This window comes from Musca vetustissima, unplaced genomic scaffold, assembly GCF_032173495.1.
Source record: "Musca vetustissima isolate MV318-11 ecotype Yass unplaced genomic scaffold, APGP_CSIRO_Mvet_v1 utg7477, whole genome shotgun sequence".
Lineage (NCBI taxonomy): Eukaryota > Metazoa > Arthropoda > Insecta > Diptera > Muscidae > Musca > Musca vetustissima.
Window position 1 is genome coordinate 60665 of NW_026872851.1, and position 26768 is coordinate 87432.

Sequence of the window (26768 nt, forward strand, 5' to 3'; positions counted from 1 at the left end):
CAAAACTTCTGAGAACAAAAAAAAAAAAATAATAATAAAAAAAACTGCATTTCAGTGGCCAAAAAAAAAGACCGGCCATTGACCATGTGCATGCATTTATTTTTTGGTAGAATATTAGGTTCTCTATAAGGCGTGGATTTTTTAAATCATTTTTTCTGGAGTCCCTACGAGGCGTGGATTTTTCAAATCATTTTTTCTGGAGTCCCTACGAGGCGGGGATTTTTTAAATCATTTTTTATGGGCTCTCCATAAGGCGTGGATTTAAAAAAAAAAATTCTGTGCTCCATACAAGGCGTGGATTTAAAAAAAAAATATGTGCTCCATAAAAGGCGTGGATTTAATCAGTGGCCCAAAAAAGACCGGCCATTGACCATGTGCATGCATTTATATTTTGGTAGAATATTGGGTTCTCTATAGGGCGTGGATTTTTTAAATCATTTTTTCTGGAGTCCCTACGAGGCGTGGATTTTTTAAATCATTTTTTTTATGGGCTCTCCATAGGGCGTGGATTTTTTAAATCATTTTCTATGGGCTCTCCATAAGGCGTGGATTTTTTAAATCATTTTTTCTGGAGTCCCTACGAGGCGTGGATTTTTTAAATCATTTTTTCTGGAGTCCCAACAAGGCGTGGATTTTTTAAATCATTTTTCCTGGAGTCCCAACAAGGCGTGGATTTTTTAAATCATTTTTTCTGGAGTCCCTACGAGGCGTGAATTTTTTAAATCATTTTTTTCTGGAGTCAATACGAGGCGTGGATTTTTTAAATCATTTTTTCTGGAGTCCCTACGAGGCGTGGATTTTTTAAATCATTTTTTCTGGAGTCCCTACGAGGCGTGGATTTTTTAAATCTTTTTTTCTGTAGTCCCTACGAGGCGTGGATTTTTTAAATCATTTTTTCTGGAGTCCCTACGAGGCGTGGATTTTTTAAATCATTTTTTCTGGAGTCCCTACGAGGCGTGGATTTTTTAAATCATTTTTTCTGGAGTCCCTACGAGGCGTGGATTTTTTAAATCATTTTTTCTGGAGTCCCTACGAGGCGTGGATTTTTTAAATCATTTTTTTCTGGAGTCCCTACGAGGCGTGAATTTTTTAAATCATTTTTTTTCTGGAGTCCCTACGAGGCGTGGATTTTTTAAATCATTTTTTCTGGAGTCTCTACGAGGCGTGGATTTTTTAAATCATTTTTTATGGGCTCTCCATAAGGCGTGGATTTAAAAAAAAATTCTGGGCTCCATAAAAGGCGTGGATTTAAAAAAAATTCTGGGCTCCATAAAAGGCGTGGATTTAAAAAAAAATTCTGGGCTCCATAAAAGGCGTAAATTTAAAAAAAAATTCTGGGCTCCATAAAAGGCGTGGATTTAAAAAAAATCTGTGCTCCATAAAAGGCGTGGATTTAAAAAAAAATTCTGGGCTCCATAAAAGGCGTGGATTTAAAAAAAAAATTCTGTGCTCCATAAAAGGCGTGGATTTAAAAAAAAATTCTGTGCTCCATAAAAGGCGTGGATTTAAAAAAAAAAAATTCCATGGGTTTTTAGAAAAGATGTCTTTTCTTATACCCTTCGCCACACTGTGATGCAGGGTATTATATCGTTGAGTATATGTTTGTAACAGGGAAAAGGAAACGAGATAGACACATGGTTCCTTTTGAGAATATGCATTGAATCACTTTCTGAGTCGATTTAGGCATGTCCGTCTGTCTGTCTGTCCCTCCATGTATTTTTGTGATCAAAGTACAGGTCCCATTTATGATTCAATTTGGATGAAATTTGGCATAGGTCACTTATTTGGACCAATGACGAACCCTATTAAAATTTGTGAAAATCGGTTCAGATTTAGATATAGCTCCCATATATATTTTCATTAGATTTAAGGTAAATGGTGCACCAAAGTCCTTATATATCTTTCGATTTGCACGAAATTTGGCATAGCGTAATGAATTAGGTCTAGAATGATGTGTGTTAAATTCCCTGAAAATCGGTTCTGGTTTAGATATAGCTCCCATATATATTTTCGTCAGATTTTAAGGAAAATGGTGTACCAAAGTCCCTATATATCTTTCGATTTGCACGAAATTTGGCACAGCGCAATGAATTAGCTCTAGAATGATGTGTGTTAAGTTTCCTGAAAATCCATTCAGATTTAGATATAGCTCCCATATATATTTTCGTCCGATTTAATGTAAATGGTGCACCAAAGTCCTTATATTTCTTTCGATTTGCATGAAATTTGGCACAGCGTAATGAATTAGCTCTAGAATGATGTGTGGTAAGTTTCGTGAAAATCGGTTCAGATTTGGATATAGCTCCCATATATATTTTCGTCCGATTTAAGATAAATGGTGCACCAATGTCCCTATATAATTTTCGATTTGCATGAAATTTGACATAGCCTAATGACTCAGGTCTAGAATGATGTGTGTTAAGTTTCCTGAAAATCGGTTCAGATTTAGATATAGCTCCCATATATATTTTTGTCCGATTTAAGGTAAATGGTGTCCCAAAGTCCCTATATATCTCTCGATTTGCACGAAATTCGGCACAGCGCAATGAATTAGCTCTAGAATGATGTTAACACACATTCCTGAAAATCGGTTCAGATTTGGATATAGCTCCTATATAAATTTTCGTCCGATTTAAAGTAAATGGTGCACCAAAGTCCCTATATATCTTTCGATTTGCACGAAGCAATGAATTAGCTCTAAATGATGTGTGCTAAGTTTCCTGAAAATCGCTTCAGATTTGGATATAACTCCAATATATGACATAGCCTAATGATTCAGGTCTAGAATGATGTGTGTAAAGTTTCCTGAAAATTGGTTCAGATTTAGATATAGCTCCCATATATATTTTTGTCCGATTTAAGGTAAATGGTGTATTAAAGTCCCTATATATCTTTCGATTTGCATGAAATTTGGCACAGCGTAATTAATTAGCTCTAGAATGATGTGTGTTAAATTTCCTGAAAATCGGTTCTGATTTAGATATAGCTCCCATATATATTTTCGTCCGATTTAAGCTAAATTGTGTACCAAAGTCCCTTAATATCTTTCGATTTGCATGAAATTCAGCATAGCCTAATGTTTCAGGTCTAGGATGATGTGTGTTAAGTTTCTTGAAAATCGGTTCAGATTTAGATATAGCTTCTATATCTGACCAAATGAAAAATTTAGTATCGGTTACAGAATGACATGTTTATGGATCCAATTTCATTTTACGAGTTCTTTAAAAATGCGACATCTGTTAGGATTCATCTGTTGAATATACCCCAAAGTGGTGAAGGGTATCATATAGTCGGCCCCATCCGTCTTTACTGCTTTCCTTATATTAACCCCATAACTCAAAAAGAAGTGAAAAAAATCCTAAAACAAAGACATTTTTTATGCAATGAAAACAAATATATAAATAAAAAAAATAGTTATGGCAAGTCATTGTCATAAGGATTACACAAAACCTCCACTTTGTCTTCTAAAGAGCATAGAAAAAGTATATTGAAAAAAAATATATATTTAAAAACTGAAAAAAAATAAATTCAAATTATTCATCTTAATTGCGAATGACACAACAAATTCCGTCAAGTCGTTCTTTGTCTTTTCGAAGACAATAATATTAGAAAAAAAAAAAAGAAAAAAAAATAATAACCACAAGTGGCCATTGTATAAGCCGGCAAAAACAAGAAAAAAAACATTTAAATAATAAATACAACGTTTAAATATAATTATCATAAAGACGGTAACGTAAATCATTGAAATGTCCGATACACATACATAGAATGTAATAAATTGGGGTTCAAGAAATACAAATTATACAATGGCAATAAAAAAAGTTCTTCAAAAGCCACTCTTTTCAAAATTTACTACAAACTTTTAAAAATAAAAAAAAAATATTTCAATAACAGAAGCGTGGATTTTTTAAAAATATTTTTTTGGAGGCCTTACCAAAGGCTTGAATTTTTTAAAAATATTTTTAAGTGGCCACGCCTCTTTTATAGCTTTCCAGATATTTTCTAAAAAAATCCACGTCTCTTTTATAGCCTCCAAAATATTTTTTTTAAAGACCACGTCTCTTTTATAGCCACCAACACATATTTTATCCTATAGACCCTCTAAGAATATATTTGTTCAAATTCCCGCCTCTATTGAACCTTTAATATAATTTTTTTTAAAGGCACTTATCTTCAATAACTTCCAACCAGTGAGCGGAGCAGTATAGTCGGACGCGGCCGATCAATCAAAGGTCAACCACTGCCCTTGAATATACCAACAATTTTCGGGTCTATGTCCTTCAGGGGTAAATCTATACGCTATAGAATACAAATTTTGTAATTTTTCACACAAAAATCAGGGTCCATTTGAACCGCTAAATATTGACCGATCCTTATCAAAACAGGCATGCTTATTCTTTGGTCCGATCCCCTTCTCTATGTAGAAATTCGCGATGTTTGGGTCATAATTGCGGCCTCTAGAGCGACCAGAAAAATCGATACAAATTAAGTATTTGGTCCATTTCATCCCCTAGATATTAACCGATCTTTACCAATAACAATAGGGGTCTTCATTGACCAGAACCCATCCTACATGCAAAATTTCGTGAAGATTGGTCCATAAGTGTGGCCTGTATCGTGTTTACAAAATATAATGGACACACGGACGGACGGACGGACACACATGTCTAGATCGACTCAGCTAGTCGAGATATGACGATCGGTATACTTAAAGGTGAGTCTAGGACCAATATTTCGCGGCGTTACAAACTCTTGGGGCTGCACAAAGCTATAATACCCTGACAACATAGTTGTGTAGGGTATAAAAATGTTTTTAACAAATCCCCGTCTCTTCTGAACCCCTAAAAATATTCTTTAAAATACATTTTTTTTATAAAAACCCGTCTCTTCTGATCCTCTGAAATATCCACGCCTCTTCTATGAACCCAAAAATGTTTTTTAAACAATCCACGTCTCTTAAAAAAATATTCTGTAAAAAATCAACGTCTCTTCTGAACACCTAAAAATATACTTTACAAAATCTACGGCTCTAGTAGACCTTTAAAAACATTTTTTTTAATTCACACCTCCTATAGACCCTTTTAAATATTAAAAAAAAATCTACGCCTTTTATAGACTTTGGAAAATATTTTTTAAAAATCTAAAAAATATACCCTTCTTAAGTGGTACAGGGTATTGTCTTTGTGCATATGTGTGTAACAGGCAAAAGGAAATGAGATAGACACATGGTTCCTTTTGAGAATATGCATAGAAGCACTTTCAGAGTCGATTTACGCATGTCCGTCCGTCTGTAGATTTTAAATTGAAAACAAAGTACAGGTCGCATTTATGATTCGATTTGGATAAAATTTGGCAAAGGTCACTTATTTGGCCCAAGGACGAACCCTATTGAAATTGGGAAAAATAGGATCAGATTTATATATAGCTCCCATATATATTTTCGTCCGATTTCATGAAAATGGGGCACCAAAGTCCCTATATATCTTTCGATTTGCACGAAATATGGCACAGCGTAATGAATCAGATCTAGAATGATGTGTGCCAAGTTTCGAGAAAATCGGTTCAGAATTAGAAACATCTCTCATATATACTTTCGTCCGATTTAATGTAAATGGGGCACCAAAGTCCCTATATATCTTTCAATTTGCACGAAATTTAGCATAGCACACTGACATAAGTCTAGAATGATGTCTGCCAAGTTTCGTGAAAATCGGTATAGATTTAGATATAGCTCCCATATATAGTTTCGTCCGATTTAATGTAAATGGTCCACATAAGTCCCTACATGTCTTTCGATTACCACGAAATATGGCATAGAGTACTGAATTAGGTACAGAATGATGTGTGCCAAGTTTCGAGAAAATCGGTTCAGAATTAGATATAGCTCCCATATATAGTTTTGTCCGATTTAAGGTAAATGGGGCAGCAAAGTCCCTATATATCTTTCAATTTGCACGAAATTTAGCATAGCACACTGACATGAGTCTAGGATGATGTCTGCCAAGTTTCGTGAAAATCGGTTTAGATTTAGATATAGCTCCCATATATAGTTTCGTCCGATTTAAGGTAAATGGGGCACCAAAGTCCGTATATATATCTTTCGATTTGCACGAAATATGGCATAGAGTACTGAATTGGGTACAGAATGATGTGTGCAAAATTTCGTGAAAATCGGTTCAGAATTAGATATAGCTCCCATATATAGTTTCGTCCGATTTAAGGTAAATGAGGCACCAAAGTCCCTATATATCTTTCGATTAGCACGAAATTTGGCATAGCGTACTGAGTTAAGAGTAGAATGACGTGTGTTAAGTTTCGAGAAAATCGGTTCAAAAAAATCTACGCCTCTTTTATAGCGCATGTTTTTTTTTAAATTATGACCCCTAAAAATATTAAAAAAAAGAATCCTCACCTCTTCATATCCTCTAAAAATTATTGTTATGTTTTTTTTTTCTATTTTTCAAGAGAGGCTCACCTCCATTTTCTCTCAATCTCTCCCCCCACATTCAAACCTATAATTATAATTAATTACATGTTGGCGAAGCGTCAAATGAAAACTGATTTGGAAGGGTGATTTGGAGAATTATCATGCCACATTCTAAATTGAATTGAATTGAAATTGTTCTACGTTGAGAATAACAATTAGATTGTTCTGTTGTTGTTGCTGCTGTTGCCATTGTTCGGAATTGTTTTTCTCGGCTCAATAGAATTTTTATTGAGCTACCAGGTCTAGAAAAATCTCCAACGCTCCAAATTTCAAATTTTTTTTTGGTTTGCTATAATGACGACATCGTAATGTTAGAATTGAGTCATTATCAATTCAATGGAATAATTATGGGTATTCGAGGTATCTGAAATCATAGTAGCAGCCGATTATGTGGAAAATAACTGAGAATAAAAAAAAAAAAAACAAATAAATAATTGAAATTCTCAGTAGATGGAGAGATATGATGTTGGGGGTTTTAGTTTAAAAAAAATATTAAAGTGAAGAAGTTAACAGGAAACACTGCTGATAATATTCTAAAAAACCAGTAAGGAAAGTAGTAAAGTCGGACGGGACCGACTATATGATACCCTTCACCACTTTGGGTATATTCAACAGATGAATCCTAACAGACGTCGAATTTTTGAAGGACCATTATATATATACATAAAATCGGAGGAAAATATATATGGGAGCTATATCTAAATATGGACCAATTTTCAGGAAACTTAACACACATCATTCTAGACCTAATTCATTACGCTATACCAAATTTCGTGCAAATCGAAAGATATATAGGGACTTTGGTGCCCCATTTACAATAAATCGGACGAAAATATGTATGGGAGCTATATCTAAAGCTGTACCGATTTTCAGGAAACTTAACACACATCATTCTAGACCTAATTCATTACGCTATACCAAATTTCGAGCAAATCGAAAGATGTGTAGGGACTTTGGTACACCATTTACATTAAATCGGGCGAAAATATATATGGGAGCTATATCCAAACCTCAACCGATTTTCACGAAACTTAACATACATCATTCTAGACCTAATTTAGTACACTATACCAAATTTCGTGCAAATCGAAAGATATATAGGGACTTTGGTGCACCATTTACCTTAAATCGGACGAAAATATATATAGGAGCTATATCGAAATCTGAACCGATTTTCAGGAAACTTAACACACATCATTCGAGACCTAATTCATTACGCTATGCCAAATTTCGTGCAAATCGAAAGATATTTAGGGACTTTGGTGCCCCACTTACAATAAATCGGACGAAAATATGTATGGGAGCTATATCTAAAGCTGTACCGATTTTCAGGAAACTTAACACACACCATTCTAGACCTAGTTCAGTACGCTGTGCCAAATTTCGTGCAAATCGAAAGATATATAGGGACTTTGGTACACCATTTATATTAAATCGGACGAAAATATATATGGAAGCTATATCTAAATCTGAACCGATTTTCATGAAACTTAACACACATCATTCCAGGCCTAGTTTAGTACACTATACCAAATTTCGTGCAAATCGAAAGACATATAGAGACTTTGGTACACCATTTACATTAAATCGGACTAAAATATATACGGGAGCTATATCTAAATCTGAACCGATTTTTCCAATTTCAATAGGGTTCGTCCTTGGGCCAAATAAGTGACCTATGCCAAATTTCATCCAAATCGGATCATAAATGCGACCTGTACTTTGTTCACAAAAATACATGGACGGACGTACAGACGAGCATGTGTCTGTCTCGTTTCCTTTTGCCTCGAGGGTATAAAAATCCACAACTAGAGGGTATAAAAATCCACACCTATTTTCCTCATGATAAGGATCAAAATTAAATTTTAAAAAATCCAACTCTTATTTAAAACTTCGAAATAATATATATTTTTTTAAATCTCCACACCTTCTAAAAATAAGTATACCCCACACAACTATGTTGTCAGGGTATTATAGCTTTGTGCAGCTCCAAGAGTTTGTAACGCCGCGAAATATTGGTCCTAGACCCACCTTTAAGCATACCGATAGTCATATCTCGACTAGCTGAGTCGATCTACACATGTGTGTCCGTCCGTCTGTCCATTATATTTTGTAAACACGATACAGGCCACAGTTATAGACCAATCTTCCCGAAATTTTGCATGTATGATGGGTTCTGCCCAATGAAGACCCCTATTGTTTTTGGTAAAGATCGGTTAATATCTAGGGGATGAAATGGACCAAATACTTAATTTTTATCGCGAATTTTTACATAGAGAAGGGGATCGGGCCAAAGAATAAGCATGCCTGTTTCGATAAGGATCGGTCAATATTTAGCAGGTCAAATGGACCCTGATTTTTGTGTGAAAAATTACAAAATTTGTATTCTATAGCGTATAGATTCACACCTGAAGGACACAGACCCGCAAAGTTATTGGTATATCCAAGGGCAGTGGTTGGCCTTTAAAATGATACCAATTATATGGTCGTATGTACTCAGATGTGGGAGTTACACTTAAACATTTACAGGTGCTTAAGTATTCAGAAATTATTTAGTAAGCCTTTACCACACTAGAGGGCGGAAATATAGCGCGGATCGCTTTAAAATGTTCCATGAAGTTCCAGTTATGGTCAAGGATAACGCCTATAATTTTCGGTGACGACCAGATAATTATATTGTGATGAAGTGGACCGAAAACTTATTTTTTTTTTGTGTTTTTTCGAGTCGATCTATAGGCTCCAATGGGAATAAGGGTTGGGCTGTACTGAACATTAGTAATAATTGTCGGTCTCTAGTTGGTCCAGATCGTTCAACTATCGCGAAATATTGCCCAAGATCGAAATATAAATCTACAGAAAGTTAGTTTTTCGTGGAAGTTATGTAGGGTATCATGGTCGGCCCCGTCCGACTATACTGCTCCGCTCACTTGTTTTAAAATATGTTTCCAAATTTCCTCTAGGTTTGGTCTATCTTAGAATTCCTTCTAAAGGTTATCTACCGAACATTCCTCCATCCTTCATTCCTTCCTCCCTTCCGTAAAATGTCATTCCATTACACCCCACCAACTGTGGCCAATCATCAATACTGGTTTATTTCTTGTGAAGGCCTGGGAAATCCCCCTTCGAAAGAAACATTCATGCCGCCGTGGTGGCGGTCGATCCCCCCAAGACAAAAAAAGAACAACAACAGTAACAAACATATTTATACTGTCTTCCGATTGTCACCTCTCTGGCCAATGTGCATTGTAGCACCAGCTCTTGGCCTGGCTGGCTCTCATAAGCCATAATAACTATTGACTTTATTTTTTTTCATTTTGGGCCCAATTCAAAACAGTTAACACAGTAAACCAGTTGGCAACCTTGGACGTTTTTTTTTAATAGCGCGGCAAAAAATAATTACTGTTGTTGTTGCTGTAAATTGTTTATGAACAAAAATAAAATTGTTTAAGTCGAAATAACGTTAAATGTTGTAATAGCAGCCAACCAAACAACCTACCAACCGAACAACAGGTTATACCCGGGGTTGGCCTGCCTATCAGCCGTCTCAGCGTTGTTTGGCCGGTTCAATGCGTTCGCTTTATGGCCGAACGTTTAAAACGATGATTGTTTTTTGTCATTCATTTTTTGGCGGTAATAAGAAGCAGCAAATTCATTTATTTTTAATAAATAAATGGTAATTTGGGAATAATTTTGAAAGGGGAAAGGGAAGTTTTTTTTTAAATTTTTAAAAATTACTAAAAAATTATTATTTTGACCCATAACCTGAATTACCCAAAATTCATAGAATGTTAACATTTTTCCTAAAAGAGTTGATATTTTTGGACGGTTGAATTATCATTTTACTAGCTGAATACATATTATTGACCCCATATACAATATTTGATGGGTTTTAATAGGTTTTTAAGTTAAGAAAATAATTTTTGAATATTGCTGAATTGGAAAATGCTTGGCTGAATTGATTTTTAATATAGCTGAATAACAATTTTAAAGCACATATTCAATAAAAATTGGTTTTACCCTAGTTTAATTACATCAAATCATAGAAAACATGCAATTTTTTGCAAAAAAAAAAAAAAAAAAAATTAGCTGAATTATAATATTTTGCAGCTGAATTAACATTTTTAGTAGCTGAATAAACATTTTTGACATCACATAGTTATTTAAAGGCTTTTTATAGGCTTATAGGTGCAGAAAACTTATTTTAAATATAAGAAAAACTTTGCTGAATTGTTTGTTGTACAGCGGAATATCAATTTTAAAAGCAAATTATCAATAAAAATTTATCATACATTAATTTTTGTCGTATTAAATCATAGAATTTAATAAAATTTTATTGAAAAAAAATTGCTGAATTTAAAATTTTGCAGCTGAATACACATTTTAGTAGCTGAATATACATTATCGATACAAAATAAATTATTTTTGACATCATGTTTTATAGCCAAGAAAATTATTTTAAAATATTGCTGAATATGAAAATACTTTGCTGAATTACTTTTTCTAAAGCTGAATAGTAGTTTGAACATAATTTTGAACAAAAATAATTTTGAAAATAATTTATTTAAATTAAATCAACAAAACTCATAGAATATATGCCATTTTATTGCAAAAAAAAAATATTTAATTAATATTTTGCAGCTGAATTAACATTTTTAGTAGCTGAATAGCAATTTCAATGCAATTTATCAATAAAAATTTCTCATAAATTAATTTTTATTGTAGTAAATCATAAAATTTAATACAATTGTATTGAAAAAAAATTTGCTGAATTTAAAATGTTGCAGCTAAATACACATTTTAGCAGCTGAATACACATTTTAGTAGCTGAATATACATTATCGATACAAAATAAATTATTTTATGACCTTTCATATGTTTTATAGCCAAGAAACGTATTTTAAAATATTGCTGAATATGGAAATACTTTGCTGAATTAATTTTCCTAAAGCTGATTAGTAATTTTTAAAATAATTTTGAACGAAAAAAAAAATTTAAATAATTTATTTAAATTAAATCATTAAATTTATGCAATTTTATTGCAAAAATAATTTTGCTGAATTGGGATTTTTGCAGCTGAATTAAATAATTTGTAGTTGAATAATCATTTTTGATCCACATGAAAGTATTTGAAAGCATCATATATGTTTATAGTTCACGAAAACCTTATTAAAACCTTGCTGAATAATAGACCAATTTGCTGAATCGTTTTTGGTGGAGCTGAATTGCAATTTGAACTAAAATTTTGAACAAAAATTATTTTCAAATTAATAAAAGTTATTTTAAATAATAAAATCTATACATTTTTATAAGAAAATGGCTAGCTGAATTGAAATTTTTGCAGCTGAATTCCATTATTTGTAGCTGAATAATAATTTTTGATCCAAAATGTTACTATTTAATAGCCTCGAATATGTATTCATGCCAGAAATTGCATAAAATCTTTGCTGAATAAGAAAATATCTAGCCGAATTGTTTTTCTGTGTAGCTGAATAACAATTTTAAGCACAATTTTGAATGACAATTGTATCTAATTAAATATAATGGAATAAAATCTTATAATATGTATAATTTTATATATAAAAAATTACACTTTAATTACACTTTAATTCCAGTTTTAGTGGCTGAATAATCACTTTTGATCCCAAATTAAATATTTTATAGCCTCACATATTTATTATTTTAAGAAACCCTTATTAAAATATTGCTGAATAGCATACTGCCTAGCTGAATTGGGTTTTTGTGTAGCTGAATTTCATTTTTAAATAAAATGTGAAAAAAATTACTGAATATTAATGTTATGACATAAAAACTTAAATTATATGCAATTCTATATTAAAAAAATTAGCTGAATTTAAATTTTGGTAGCTGAATGTATTTATGTGTAGCTGAATAACATTTGAAAACATAAAATTGTATGTAATATTTGTAACGACTTCAGTTATTGGCATTAAATCGAAATATGTAGCTGAATTGGTAAATTCGTTGCTGAATAACATTTTATGCAGCTGAATATCATTAAAAGCTTCAATTATTGTTTTTAAATATATCAAAATCTAAAGCTAAATGGAAAAATTCGTTGCTGAATGACATTATATGCAGCTGAATATCATTTAAAATGAGACAGTATGTGGTAAATGTGCCCAAAATTGAAATAAATTGACTCAAAATTCTTTTAAACGATATAAAATCTTAAATTATATGCAATTTTATATCAAAAAATTTAGCGGAATTTGAATTTTTGCAGCTGAATGCATATTTATGTAGCTGAATACCGTTTAAAACATAAAATTGAATGTAATATGTGTAACCACTTCAATTATTGGCATTAAATATAACGATATATTTTGCTGAATAAAAAAATCCCTGCTGAATTAAATTTTACACAGCTGAATATCATTAAAAATTAAAGAGTATGTGATTGATGTCACCTAAATTGAATAGAAATAACTTAAAATTAATTTTATGACATAAAATCTTAAAATATATGAAATATTATATAAAAAACAATTAGCTGAATTAGAATTTTGGCGGTTGAATTTATTTTTTTAGTAGCTAAATTACATTTAAAAATAAAAAATTGGTTGTAATATGTGTAACCACTTCAATTATTGACATTAAATATCCCAATATGTGTTGCTGAATAAGAAAAATGCATTGCTGAATAAGATTTTATGCAGCTGATTATTATTAAAAATTAAAGGATATGTGATAAATGTTCTCTGAATTGAAAAAAGTAACTCAAAAATTATTTAACGGCATAAAATAATAAAATATATGAATTTGTTTACGAAAAAATTTTGCTGAATTTGAGATTTTGCAGCTGAATTAATATTTTAGTAGCTAAATTACATTTTAAAATAAAAAATTGGTTGTAGTATGTGTAACCACTTCAATTATTGACATTAAATATCCCAATGTGTGTTGCTGAATAAGAAAAATACCCTGCTGAATTAGATTTTAGACAGCTGAATATGGTTAAAAATTAAAGGATATATGATTAATGTGCTCTGAATTGAAAAAAAATAACTCAAAAATTATTTAACGGCATAAAATAATAAAATATATGAATTTGTTTACGAAAAAAATTAGCTGAATTTGAGATTTTGCAGCTGAATTATTTTTTTAGTAGCTGAATTACATTTTAAAATAACAAATTGGTTGAAATATGTGTAACGACTTCAATTATTGACAATAAATATGCCAATATGTGTTGCTGAATAAGAAAAATACCCTGCTGAATTAGATTTTAGACAGCTGAATATCAATAAAAATGAAAGGGCTATGTGATAAATGTGCTCTGAATTGAAAATAATAAAATATATGAATTTGTTTACGAAAAATTTTTGCTGTATTTGAGATTTTGCAGCTGAATTTATTTTTTAGTAGCTAAATTACATTTTAAAATAAAAAATTGGTTGTAATATGTGTAACGACTTTAATTATTGACATTAAATATGCTAATATGTGTTGCTGAATAAGACAAATATCCTGTTGAATTAGATTTTATGCAGCTGAATGTCAATAAAAATTAAAGGGCTATGTGATAAATGTGCCCTAAATGGAAAAAAATACGCAAAATTTATTTGACGACATAGATTTAAAAAAAAAATCCACGCCTCTTCTATGAACCCAAAAAATTTTTGTTTAAATGGTTACAAATTTAAATGCTTTAAATTGAGGTTAATTAGATTTTCTATATTTGTTTATGACTATTATTTTCTTTGTTGTTGTTGTTGTAACCATATGTGCTGTTGCGGGTCATATTAACCAATTGTTTTAAATACTGTCTTCAAAGGTCATCTACGTGCATACACACACACATGTGTGTCTGTGGCTTAAATACATTTCAAATATAGTGATGATTAAGACCAAACTTGTTGTTGTTGTTTTTGCCTAATCAAATGTTGTTGTAAAGTTATGGCTGGCTGCATTGTCTCGGCCTAGACATTTTGTGTTTCTAAAATTTTTTTTGTAAATTTTTTGATTTTTTTTTTAATTCCAAACTACAGGCTGTTGACATTTTATTTTTTGTCATTGTTTTTGTTGTTTTAATTTTTTTGTCATTGTTATTATTTTTGTTGTTATTTCTGCTGTAATATGTCATTAACTTTGATCGTCATCTTTAAGACCACAGCGAACAATGAGAAATAACCCATCATCGCGATTTTTTGTTGTTTTTATTTACCTGTTGACACATAACTCATATTTCATTGACAGTTCATTGTTAAAATGACAGTTAAAATATTAACTGTGTTTACAAGCAAATAAATACACTCACACACACACATACACACCCAGAGAGTGATTTAAGTACCCACAATTTTGTTTTGTTTATTATTTGTCCTTCCTGGTGTGATGAATTTCTGTGCTAATAAAAAAAATTATAAATTTCGAAGGTTTTTTAAACAAAATGAAGGTTTATCATAAAAAAATGGGATGCAATTTTATTTTGTAGAAAAAAAAAATTTGATGCTGAATTGATGCATGTGGTGTGATCAATGTCAAAATAACACTTGAAACAGATCATAAAGACTTTATTTTATACAAAATAAAGTCATCAATTTCCTATTCAGCTGTCAAAAATTGTAATTCAGCCAAGTTTTAGGCAATTCAGCCAAGCTTACAGCTAATCAGCAGCACGCAAAATGATTTTAGGGTATATTTTTCGTATACCCTTTACTTTTTAATGATATTCAGCTGCATAAAATCTTATTCAGCAAGGCATTTTGCTATGCAGCAACACATATTGGGATATTTAATGAACATATATGAAATTTTTGCAAAGTTTAATAAAATTCTTGGATAATAAAATGTTATTCAGCCGCAAAAATTCTAATTCAGCTAATTTTTTAAAATAAAAATTGCATATATTGTATTATTTTATGCCGATAAATTAATTTTGAGTCAATTTAGAGCACATTTATCACATATCCTTTCAATTTTATTGCTATTCAGCTGCATAAAATCTTATTCAGCAAGGTATTTTTCTTATTCAGCAATAATTGAAGTCCTTACACACTTTACATCCAATTTGTTATTGTAAAGTGTTATTCAGCTACTGAAAAATTAATTCAGCTGCAAAATATCAAATTCAGCTAAATTTTTTCACATACACTGTTATATATTTTATCATATTACGCCGTTAAATTAATTCTGAGTCATTTATTTTCAATTTAGTGCACGTTTATCACATACTCTCTCATTTTTAATTATATTCAGCTGCATAAAATGTAGTTCAGCAAGGTATTTTGCTATTCAGAAACATATTTTGGGATATTTAGGACCAATAATTGAAGTCTTTACACATATTACATCCAAATTGATGTTTTAAAACGTTATTCATCTACTAATAAATTAATTCAGGTGCAAAATTCAAATTCAGCTAATTTTTTTATGTAAAATTGCATATATTTTAAGATTTTATATCGTTTAAAAGAATTTTGAGTCAATTTATTTCAATTTTGGGAACATTTACCACATACCCTCTCATTTTAAATGATATTCAGCTGCATAAAATGTCATTCAGCAAGGAATTTTCCTACTCAACTACAGATTTTGAGATATTTAAAAACAATAATTGAAGTTTTTACACATATTGCATACAGTTTGTTGTTTTAAAATGCAATTCAGCTACTAATAAATGAATTCAACTGCAAAAATTCTAATTCAGCTAAATTAAATTAATTTTGCGTTAATATTTTTTCACTTTTAATGATATTCAGCTGCATAAAATGTTATTCAGCAACGAAATTTCCAATTCAGCTACATATTTCGAGATATTTAATTGCAATAATTTAAGTCGTTACACATATTACATACAATTTCTCAAATTTTTGTGTAATAAAAATGTTGTTGAATATCTCGAAAATTTGTAAAGATATGGCAACCTCGCGTACATATCATTTACAAATAGAGGTCTTAGCTTTCAAATTCAATTATAATTATGAATTTATTTCGATTTATTACAAAGTTATTGTCCCTAGAACCTGATGACGCAAAAATACCCTCATTATTTGTACGAATGTTTTGTGGGCCATAACTTGAGTATTTATTGGAATATTTTGACAAAACTTGCAGATATCGAAGAGAAGATATTCCAATCTCCAAATAAATCGAAATTAGGAAAATAATTGAGGTATTTAAAAAGTTATCCTTCCTAGAACATGATTACGACTTTTTTCTAAATTCATGTAATAAAGTTTTTTGGTAAATATCTTGGAAAATTTGTTACGATATGGCAACCTCGCGTGCATGGATTCGAATAATAGATCGGTTGGCTATCAAAATCAATTGAAATTATGAATTTATTTGGATTTCTTACTAAGTTATGGTCAATAGAAAACGATTACGCAAAAATGGCTGAATCCTTAAAAATTCTTGCACGAATATTTTGTGGGCTATAACTCGAGTATTTCTTGGAATATTTTCACGAAACTTGCAGATAACGCAGAGGAGATATTGTGAGCTCTATAAAAATTGAAATCATGAAAATATTTGGAATACTTACAAAGTTATGATACCTAGAATACGATTACCCAAAAATAATCGACTCTTTAAAAATTCTTGCATAATAATTTTTTGGCTATATATCTCGAGAAATTTCTTGGAATATTTGGCAACGAAATTTGCAGATATTTGAAAAGGAGATATTGGCTTTCAAAATCAATCAAAATTATAAATATTTTTGAATTTCCGAAAAAAATCCCAATAGAAAACGATTACGCAAAAATACCCCCATTTTCCAAAAATTCTTGCACGAATGTTTTGTGGGCTATAACTTGAGTATTTATTGGAATATTTTGACGAAACTTGCAGATAACGCAGAGGAGATATTGTGAGCTCAATAACAATTGAAATCATGAAAATATTTGGAATACTTACAAAGTTATGATACCTAGAATACGTTTACCCAAAAATAATCGACTCTTTCAAAATTCTTGCACGAATGATTTGTGGGCTATAACTTGAGTATTTCTTGGAATATTTTGACGAAACTTGCAGATAACGCAGAGGAGATATTGTAGTCTTGAAATCAATCAAAATTATAAATATTTTTGGGACACTTAAGAAAAAAATCCTCCTTAGAATCTCATAACGCAAAAATACCCCCATTTTCCAAAATTTCTTGCACGAATGTTTTGTGGGCTATAACTTGAGTATTTCTTGGAATATTTTGACGAAACTTGCAGATAACGCAGAGGAGATATTGTGAGCTCAATAACAATTGAAATCATGAAAATATTTGGAATACTTAAAAACCTATCCGTCTTAAAACCCGATTACGCAAAAATTCCCGACTTTTCCTAAATTCATGTAATAAAGTTTTTGGTGAATATCTCAGAAATTTGTTACGATATGGTAACCTCGCGTGCATGAATTTGAAAGATAGATCAGTTGGCTTTCAAAATCATATAAAATCGTAGTTATATTTGGTGTTATTACAAAGTTATGGGTCTTAAAACACTATTACCAAAAAAAACCCGACTCTCTCAAAATTCTTGCACGAATAATTTTTGGGGTATAACTTGGGTATTTGTTACGATATGGCAACCCCGCTTATCACAATTTGAAAAATAGATGTATTGGCTTTCAAAATCAATTGAAATTATGAATTTTTTTGGATTTCTTACAAAGTTATGGTCAATAGAAAACGATTACGCAAAAATACCCTCATTATTGTAAATTCTTGCACGAATAATTTTTGGGCTATAACTCGAGTATTTCTTGGAATATTTTGACAAAACTTTCAGATATTTAAGATGAGATATTGAGAGCTCAATAAAAATTGAAATCAAGAAAATATTTGGAATACTTACAAAGTTATGATACTTAGAATACGTTTACCCAAAAATAATCGAATCTTTCGAAATTCTTGCACGAATGATTTTTGGGTTATAACTCGAGTATTTCTTGGAATATTTTGATAAAACTTGCTTGGTATTTAAGAGGAGATATAGTAGGCTCTATAACAATTGAAATCATAAAAATATTTGGAATACTTACAAAGTTATCCCCCTTAGAACTTGCTTACGCAAAAATACCTGATATTTTCAAATCTCTTGCGCCAATGATTATTGGGCTATAACTTGAGTATTTCGAGGAATATTTTGACGAAATTTTTCAGATATCTAAGAGGAGATATTGTAGCCTCTAAAAAAATTAAAATATAAAAATATTTGCAATATTCAAAAAATTATTTTTCCTAGAGAACTCGATTTCCCAAAACATTTTTTCAAAATTTTTGCGCACATGATTATTGGCCTGTAACTTGGCTATTTCTTGAAATATTTTACCCAAATTTACAGAGAATGTAGAGGAGATATAGAAGTCTAAAAATCACTTTTGTTGAATACCAAAAAATTGCTTTGAAATAAAAATATGAACCCTTGAATTGCTTGCAAGGCAAAATATCCCTCTCTGCTGAGTGGAGAATACAAATTCCGATATTTCATTAACATAAACTATATATATGTACACAATGAATTATTCTATTCCTTATTTGTAGAATGCCAAGCATTTTGCTTCTGTGTGGGGTGATTTGTTGTTGTATTTTTTTCTCCTCCATTGTCTTCTTATTTTCCATAATAATAAAAAAATAAATAATTGACGGATCAAACTATGTGATATGCTCTTGAATTTTAAATTGATTTCGTTTTAAATTATTTTTTTTTTTTTTATAGCTACGCATTTCTATGGCAATAACAACAACAACAACAAAAGGAACCTAAGAAGATCATAAAAAGGGGAACCCGCCAAGAAAGAAAAAATAAAAACGAGACGAAACTAAATTTTTATGCGCAGCGTTTAGCCACACAAGCAAGCCGGATTGAAAGTTGTAGCAGAAGAACAGAGAACAGCGGGACGTGTATGAGAAGAGAAGATCGATTCCGGGAACATTAGAATTTTTTATCTATGGATCAAAAAATTAAATGAAATCGTAGAACAAGTAACGAAGTTGAAGCCTTGAGTCCCCCCGCTTAACATAAAAAACAACCTGGACGATTAAGGGACCCAGGCGGCTTTGGAGATAATATTTTTAACTAACATTTGAAAACTATAACAGCAGCAGAACGTACGAACGATAGAGCTACGATAACCCTCCACACCTCCCCACCTTTCCCCCTCAGCCAACTAATTGATTCACAAACAAATAAACGACCACGAAAATGTCGGCGGCCGTCGAAGTACGAAATGGCTACAAATATTATGGCAGCAAATCAAAGCCGAAAATTATACTCAACTATTTGAATATGAATGTCCAGCGTGGTTCCATGTGAGTAGAATATTTAAAAGAAGAAAAAAAACCGTAGTCCACACTTGTCTTGAAAATACGCCAAAAGAATTTTAAACAAGGTCGTCCGAAAACAAAAAATCAGTTTCATTTTCTATATTCATGTTCTACAACAACAAAAAATAACATAACCATTTGTTGTTGTCTCTCGATTTTTAGCTATGGCCTATTGGGTGCCTCTGGATGCGGTAAGACCACCCTCCTCTCATGTATTGTGGGCCAACGTCAATTCAATAGCGGTGATGTAAGGGTATTGGGTCTTAAACCTGGTGCACCGGGTAGTGGTATACCCGGGTCAAGGATTGGTTATATGCCTCAGGTAAAGTTTTGAAAATTCCCTCAACAAATTGCTTCAAAAATTAACCCTTCTCTCTCCCTCCCAGGAAATTGCCTTGGTCGAAGAAATGACCGTCAAAGAGACCGTCTATTATTTCGGTCGAATTTATGGCATGAAAGACGATAAGATTCGTGAGAAATTTAAAATTTTACGTGATCTGTTGCAACTGCCCCCGGCCACACAATTGGTAAAGAAATGCAGTGGTGGCCAACAGCGGCGTGTTTCATTCGCATGTGCCATGATCCACGATCCGGAATTGTTGATATTGGATGAACCGACCGTTGGATTGGATCCAATGCTGAGAGAAAAGTAAGTTCGAAAGAGATTTTTTTTCTAAAAATTAAAGGTTTTATGTTATTAACAGAGTTATGTTAAGTTAACAGAGGGGTCCAAAAATCACATAACTGGTTAGGAGAGGTTCAAATGGGCCGAGAATTTTATATTTGAGATCTTTTGTCACAAAATCGAAGAAAAATGTTAACAGAGGGTGCCGGAAATTGATTTTCGTTATTGCAGGGTAATTAAATTCGGAATTTTGCTATAATTTGACATTTTTTTGAAAAAATGTTTTTAACAGAATGGTAAATGTTATTAACAGAGCTCTGTTGAGTTAACAGAGGGTCTAGAAAATTGATTCCCATTCTTGTAGGATAGCTTTATTATGGATTTCCCCAAAATTTGACATTTCTAAGAACAAAATGTCATTAACAGATTGTAAAATGTTATTAACAGAGCTCTGTTAAGTTAACAGAGGGACCCGAAAATTCCTGTTCGTTATTGTAGAGTAGTTTAATTGAGGATTTCCCCCAAAATTTTACATTTTTGCAAAAAATGTTATTAACATAATGTAAAATGTTATTAACAGAGCCCTGTTAAGTTAACAGAGGGTCCCGAAAATTAATTTACGTTATTGTAGAGTAGTTCAATTGCGGATTTCCCCTCAAATTTGAATTTTTTTGCAAAAAATGTTAACATAATGTAAAATGTTATTAACAGAGCTCTGTTAAGTTAACAGAGGGACCCGAAAATTGATTTTTGTTATTGCAGGGTAGTTTAATTGCAGATTTTTACCAATTTTAGATATTTTTTAGAAAAAATGTTATTAACAGAATGACAAATGTTATTATCAGAGTTATGTTAAGTTAACAGAGGGACGCGAAAATCCTTTTTCGTTATTGTAGAGTAGTTTAATTGCGGATTTCCCCCAAAAATTGACATTTTTTGCAAAAAATTTTATTAACATAATGTAAAATGTTATTAACAGAGCTCTGTTAAGTTAACAGAGGGTCGCGAAATTTGATTTTTGTTATTGCAGGGAGTTTAATTGAGGATTTCCTCCAAATTTGAAATTTTTTACAAAAAAATGTTATTAATATAATGTAAAATGTTATTAACAGAGCTCTGTTAAGTTAACAGAGGAACCCGAAAATTCATTTTCGTTATTGTAGAGTAGTTTAATTGCGGATTTCCCCCAAAATTTGACATTTTTTGCAAAAAAAATGTTATTAACATAATGTAAAATGTTATTAACAGAGCTCTGTGAAGTTAACAGAGGGGCTAGAAAATTGATTTTTGTTATTGCAGGGTAGTTTAATTGCGGATTTCCCCTCAAATTTGATATTTTTTGCAAAAAATGTTATTAACATAATGTAAAATGTTATTAACAGAGCCCTGTTAAGTTAACAGAAGCGCCCGAAAATTAATTTTCGTTATTGTAGAGCAGTTTAATTGCGGATTTTCCCCAAATTTGATATTTTTTGCAAAAAATGTTATTAACATAATGTAAAATGTTATTAACAGAGCTCTGCTAAGTTAACAGAGGGACCCGAAAATTCATTTTTGTTATTGTAGCGTAGTTTAATTGAGGATTTTTTAATCATTTTAATTTTTTTTAGAACAAATGTTAATAACTGAATGGCTAATGTTATTAACAGAGTTATGTTAAGTTAACAGAGGGACCCGAAATTGATTTTAGTTCTTGTACGTAGTTTAGTTGAGGATTTTTTACTAATTTTAAAATTTTTTAGAAAAAATGTTAATAACAGAATGGTAAATGTTATTAACAGAGCTCTGTTAAGTTAACAGAGGGTCCTGAAAATTCCTGTTCGTTATTGTAGAGTAGTTTAATTGAGGATTTCCCCCAAAATTTGACATGTTTTGGAAAAAATGTTATTAACAGAGGGACCCGAAAATTGACTTTTGTTATTGTAGGGTAGTTTAATTGGGGATTTTTTCACTAATTTTAGATTTTTTTAGAAAAAATTTTATTAACAGAATGACAAATGTTATTAACAGAGTTATGTTAAGTTAACAGAGGGACCCGAAATTGATTTCAGGATTTTTTGAGGATTTTTTCACTAATTTTAGATTTTTTTACAAAAAATGTTAATAAAAGAATGACAAATGTTATTAACAGAGCTCTGTTAAGTTAACAGAGGGACAACAAATTACCTCTGAGAGTTTTTAAAATGTTTAAATATGTGAAAAATAGAAAAAAATGTCATTAACAGAATCGAAAATGTTATTAACAGAGCACTGTTAAGATAACAGAGGGTCTCGAAAATTGATTTAATTGTGAATTTGTTATCTAAATTAAGTTTTTTTAATAACAGAGTGTAAAATGTTATTAACAGAATTTAATATGTTAATAACAGAGCTCTGTTAAGTTAACAGAGTGCCCAAAAATTTTGATTTTCCAAATTCCAAATCATTTAAATGTGTCGAAAATTGTCAAATTGGCGATATTTCACCTTTTATCAGAGCTAAATGTTATGAACAGAGCTCTGTTAAGTTAACAGAGAGTGACACAAAATTACTTCTGAGAGTTTTTGGATGTGAAAAAATAATCAAACTGAGAAATTTTCCATTAAATTTGAGAAAAATGTTATAACCAGAGCTCTGTTTCTAACATTATGTTATTAACAGACCTCTGTTAACTTAACAGAATTGATTAAAATGCTGATTTCTTGAACTTCATTTTCTATCAATTTATGTTAAATATGTTACAGAAAATCGAGATTATGTTATTAACAGAGCTCTGTTAACTTAACAGAATATGTGAAAGTCTACATTTCTTAAATTTAAAAGGTCGGGAATGTTTGATTAATTGCACGCCAACTTCTGCCGACTAATTAACAACCAATTGAAATAATGTTAAATTAACAGACCTCTGTTAACTTAACAGAATTTTCCTATATGCCAATTTCTTGAATTTTTAAAGCCAGCATGGAATGGGAGGAAGTATACTATACATTTTTAAAGAAATTCAAGATTATGTTAATAACAGAGTTCTGTTAAAATGTTAACAGTACTCTGTTAACTTAACAGAGATCACAAATTATTGAATATTCCAAGAAAATCTACTAAATATGTGGTAAAAAATTGCCTAGTGGATAAAAATCTAAATTATGTTATTAACATAACTCTTTTAACTTAACAGAGTTCGCAAAAAATGTATATTTCTTTACTTTTAAATATCCGATAAAGTTAGGAAATCATACAATATGAATTTATGTTGACATTTTTTCCAAAAATCGTAATTATGTTAATAACAGAGCTCTGTTAACTTAACAGAGTTTAGAAAAAAAATAAATTTCTTCAATTTAAAAGCCAATTAATGTGTGGAGAAGCGAAAAAAAAATTTTCAAAAATTGAAGCTATGTTATTAACAGAGGTCTGTTAAAAATGTTAACAGAGTTCAAAATTTCCCAAATTATGGAAATAAATCCAAAAATTTAATACTTTAGAGGGTGTGAAAAGCATCAAGTCATTTTTACAAACCATGCCATTAACCGAAGTCTATTAACACTTCGAGAAGCAGTTCTGTTATTAACAGAGTTATGTAAATTCATGGAGAAGAGCTCTGTTATGAGAATATTTACGAAAAAATACGAAAATTTAATACTTTAGAGGGTGTGGAGGACATCAATGTCATTTTTACAAACCATGTTATTAACAGAGATCTGTTAATACTTCGAGATAGAACTCTGTTATTAACAGAGTTATGTAAATCCTTGAGAGAGGAGCTCTGTTATCGTAATATTTACCTGAAAATAAAAGAAAAAATATAAAATTTGGTTAGAATTCAAATTATCATCATATTCTTGTTGTTGTCTTTTCAGAATCTGGGAATTCCTGGTGGAGACGACCAGAAATAGTAAAATGGCTGTGATTATAACGACACATTATATCGAGGAGGCTAAACAAGCCAATTGTGTAAGTAACAAACTTTCAATACTTCGAAGAGAACTTCTTCACAAAAATAATTTTCTTTTCCTAGATCGGTCTCATGCGCAAAGGTGTGCTATTGGCCGAAGATACACCGGAAAATATAATGCTACGCTTCGAGGTGAATTCCATTGAGGATGCCTTTCTGATATTGAGTCAAAAGCAGGGTGATAATGATGTCATTGAGGCATCATTGGCCCAGTTACCTTCCCAACAGCAGCATCATCATAACAGCAACGCAATTTGTAATGGTGTTGAGGTTATCGATGCCTCGTCGATTATGCAGCCCACAGAGAAGTCGATGAGTGAGAAGCCTCCACAACAAATCGAAGAGGAAGATAATGATAATACGAAAAAGTGTTTCTTCACCACGAAGGGTCGCATCAAGGCGCTGATGACGAAAAATTTTGTACAACTTTTTAGACAGCCCTCGTAAGTTTTGGAAGAAGAAGATTTTTTTCTAAGAGGTATCCTAGCAACTGATCTCTTCTTTTGGTTCTCTTTTTTGCAGAGGAATTATTTTCATGTTACTCTTTCCCATCATTCAACTGTCCTGTTTCTATATGGCCGTCGGCAAGACACCCACAAATCTCAAGATTGGTATTGTCAATGATGAGGTGCGCCAATGGGAATCGTGCTATAACCCTGATTTGATAACGGTGACCCCAGCGAATGATACCTGCTATTTTAGTAATTTATCATGTCGCTATATAACGGGGCTGGAGGGGTCAGATCACCTGCATAGGGTGAGTACATAAATTGTTGGGATTTTTTTAGAAAGAAAAAATGATAAAAAATATATATTTCTTTTCAGGTATTTTATTCCAACCTGGAGGAGGCCCATCGTGATGCCAAAAAGGCCAAAATTCTGGGTTATGTCTATTTTGCCCGTAACTTTTCCACTTCTATGCAGACATTCTTAGAAGATGGACGCTATGCCGAAGATGATGCCATTGATAATTCTCAGGTTACGGTGCATTTAGATAATACGGGTAAGGGGAAAATTCCGTTCGATCCCGCTCCAAACTGAATTTAATTTCGAATTTTTTTGACTCGGTTTCAGATCGCCAAATCTCCTACTATTTGGAAAGGAAATTGCGTGAAGTATATGGCAGCTTCATTAAGGAGGTCGTCAGCGATTGTAATTATTCTCCCAGCCTGGCTTCGATCCCGGTGAATATGCAAGAACCCATTTATGGTACTGAGGATATGGAATTCCAGCGCTATGTGGCACCTGGGGTTGTAATGACGTAAGTAATAAAATTAAATATTTTTGAAAAAAATTTTAAAGGCCTCCAAGTACGGATTTTGAGGTCTGCGAAGAGAGAGAGAGAGAATTTAAAGGCCTCAAAGTACAGATTAAAAAAAAAATAATTTAAAGAATTTTTTACAGAATTTAAAGAATTCTTTCCAATTTTTATTTTTCCCTTCTTTCCAGCATGGTCTTCTTCTTGGCCACCTTGATGACCGCTTCCGTTTTCATTGAGGAGCGTTTGGATGGTGTTTGGGATCGCACCCTGGTGGCCGGTGTTTCGGCCATACAAATGTTGTGGGCCCATTTGTTGACCCAATTCATTATCATGGTGGCGCAGAGCATTGAAGTAATCGTCTATATTGGTTTAGTGTTTGACACCTATAATAAGGGCGATACGACAACGCTGATATTTTTATTGACATTGACCTCGTTTTGTGGCATGTTGTTTGGTAAGAAAATTACACAAAAAAAAATTGTGTAAACGGAGGTGTTAATTTGTGAAGAGAGAGAAAAATTTATTTAAAAAAAATCTTTTTTTAGGTTTGCTGATATCGGTCTATTGTAAATCGCATACAGAGGCAAATTTCGTGGCCACTGGAGCTTTCTACCCCATGATTATTTTGTGTGGTATGTAGAGGAGATCAAACTTTGCCTCAATATTGCATTTAAAAATTTTTATTTCCTTTCTACAGGTCTCTTGTGGCCCCTGGAAGGCATGCCCAAGGCCTTGCAGGACGTGGTATTATATTTCCCCTTTACATTGCCCTCAATATCGGCCCGTAATATCCTCGAGAAAGGTTGGGATATTACCAATGGCAAGGTATATGGTGGCTTTTTGGTCATGGCTGCCTGGATTGTAATTTTCTTTACGCTGTGTATGGTGGGTCTGAAACGTAAGGCGTAAGCAGAGAATTTAGGTTTAGCTATTCTTTTTAATTTAAAAAAAAAAGTATTTCGCAAAATTTTTTTACGTCAAGTCTCGCATAGATTATCATCTCTCACAGAAGAATTAAAACATCATGACATAAAATATTTATTATTTTTATAAAACAATCATTTAAAATATGTAGACACAGTTAATAGATATCACAAAAGCTCACAAAATATTTCAGAAAAGTAAATTTTTCCCATTGAAAAAAATTTTCCTCATTGACATTCCCTTGAATCCATT

At 31.7% G+C, this 26768-nt stretch overlaps 1 protein-coding gene across 1 annotated transcript; it reads left to right on the top strand.

The window, feature by feature from the left end:
- The first annotated feature begins 19653 nt into the window (after window positions 1-19653).
- Window positions 19654-26501, top strand: LOC133320972 (ABC transporter G family member 20). Its single transcript, XM_061530067.1, has 11 exons — window positions 19654-19760; window positions 19938-20097; window positions 20162-20424; window positions 24237-24330; window positions 24395-24774; window positions 24854-25088; window positions 25157-25334; window positions 25406-25592; window positions 25781-26046; window positions 26138-26224; window positions 26290-26501. Exons 1-11 carry the CDS (start codon window positions 19654-19656, stop codon window positions 26499-26501), a joined length of 2169 nt encoding a protein of 722 aa, XP_061386051.1.
- The last annotated feature ends 267 nt before the right edge of the window (window positions 26502-26768 follow it).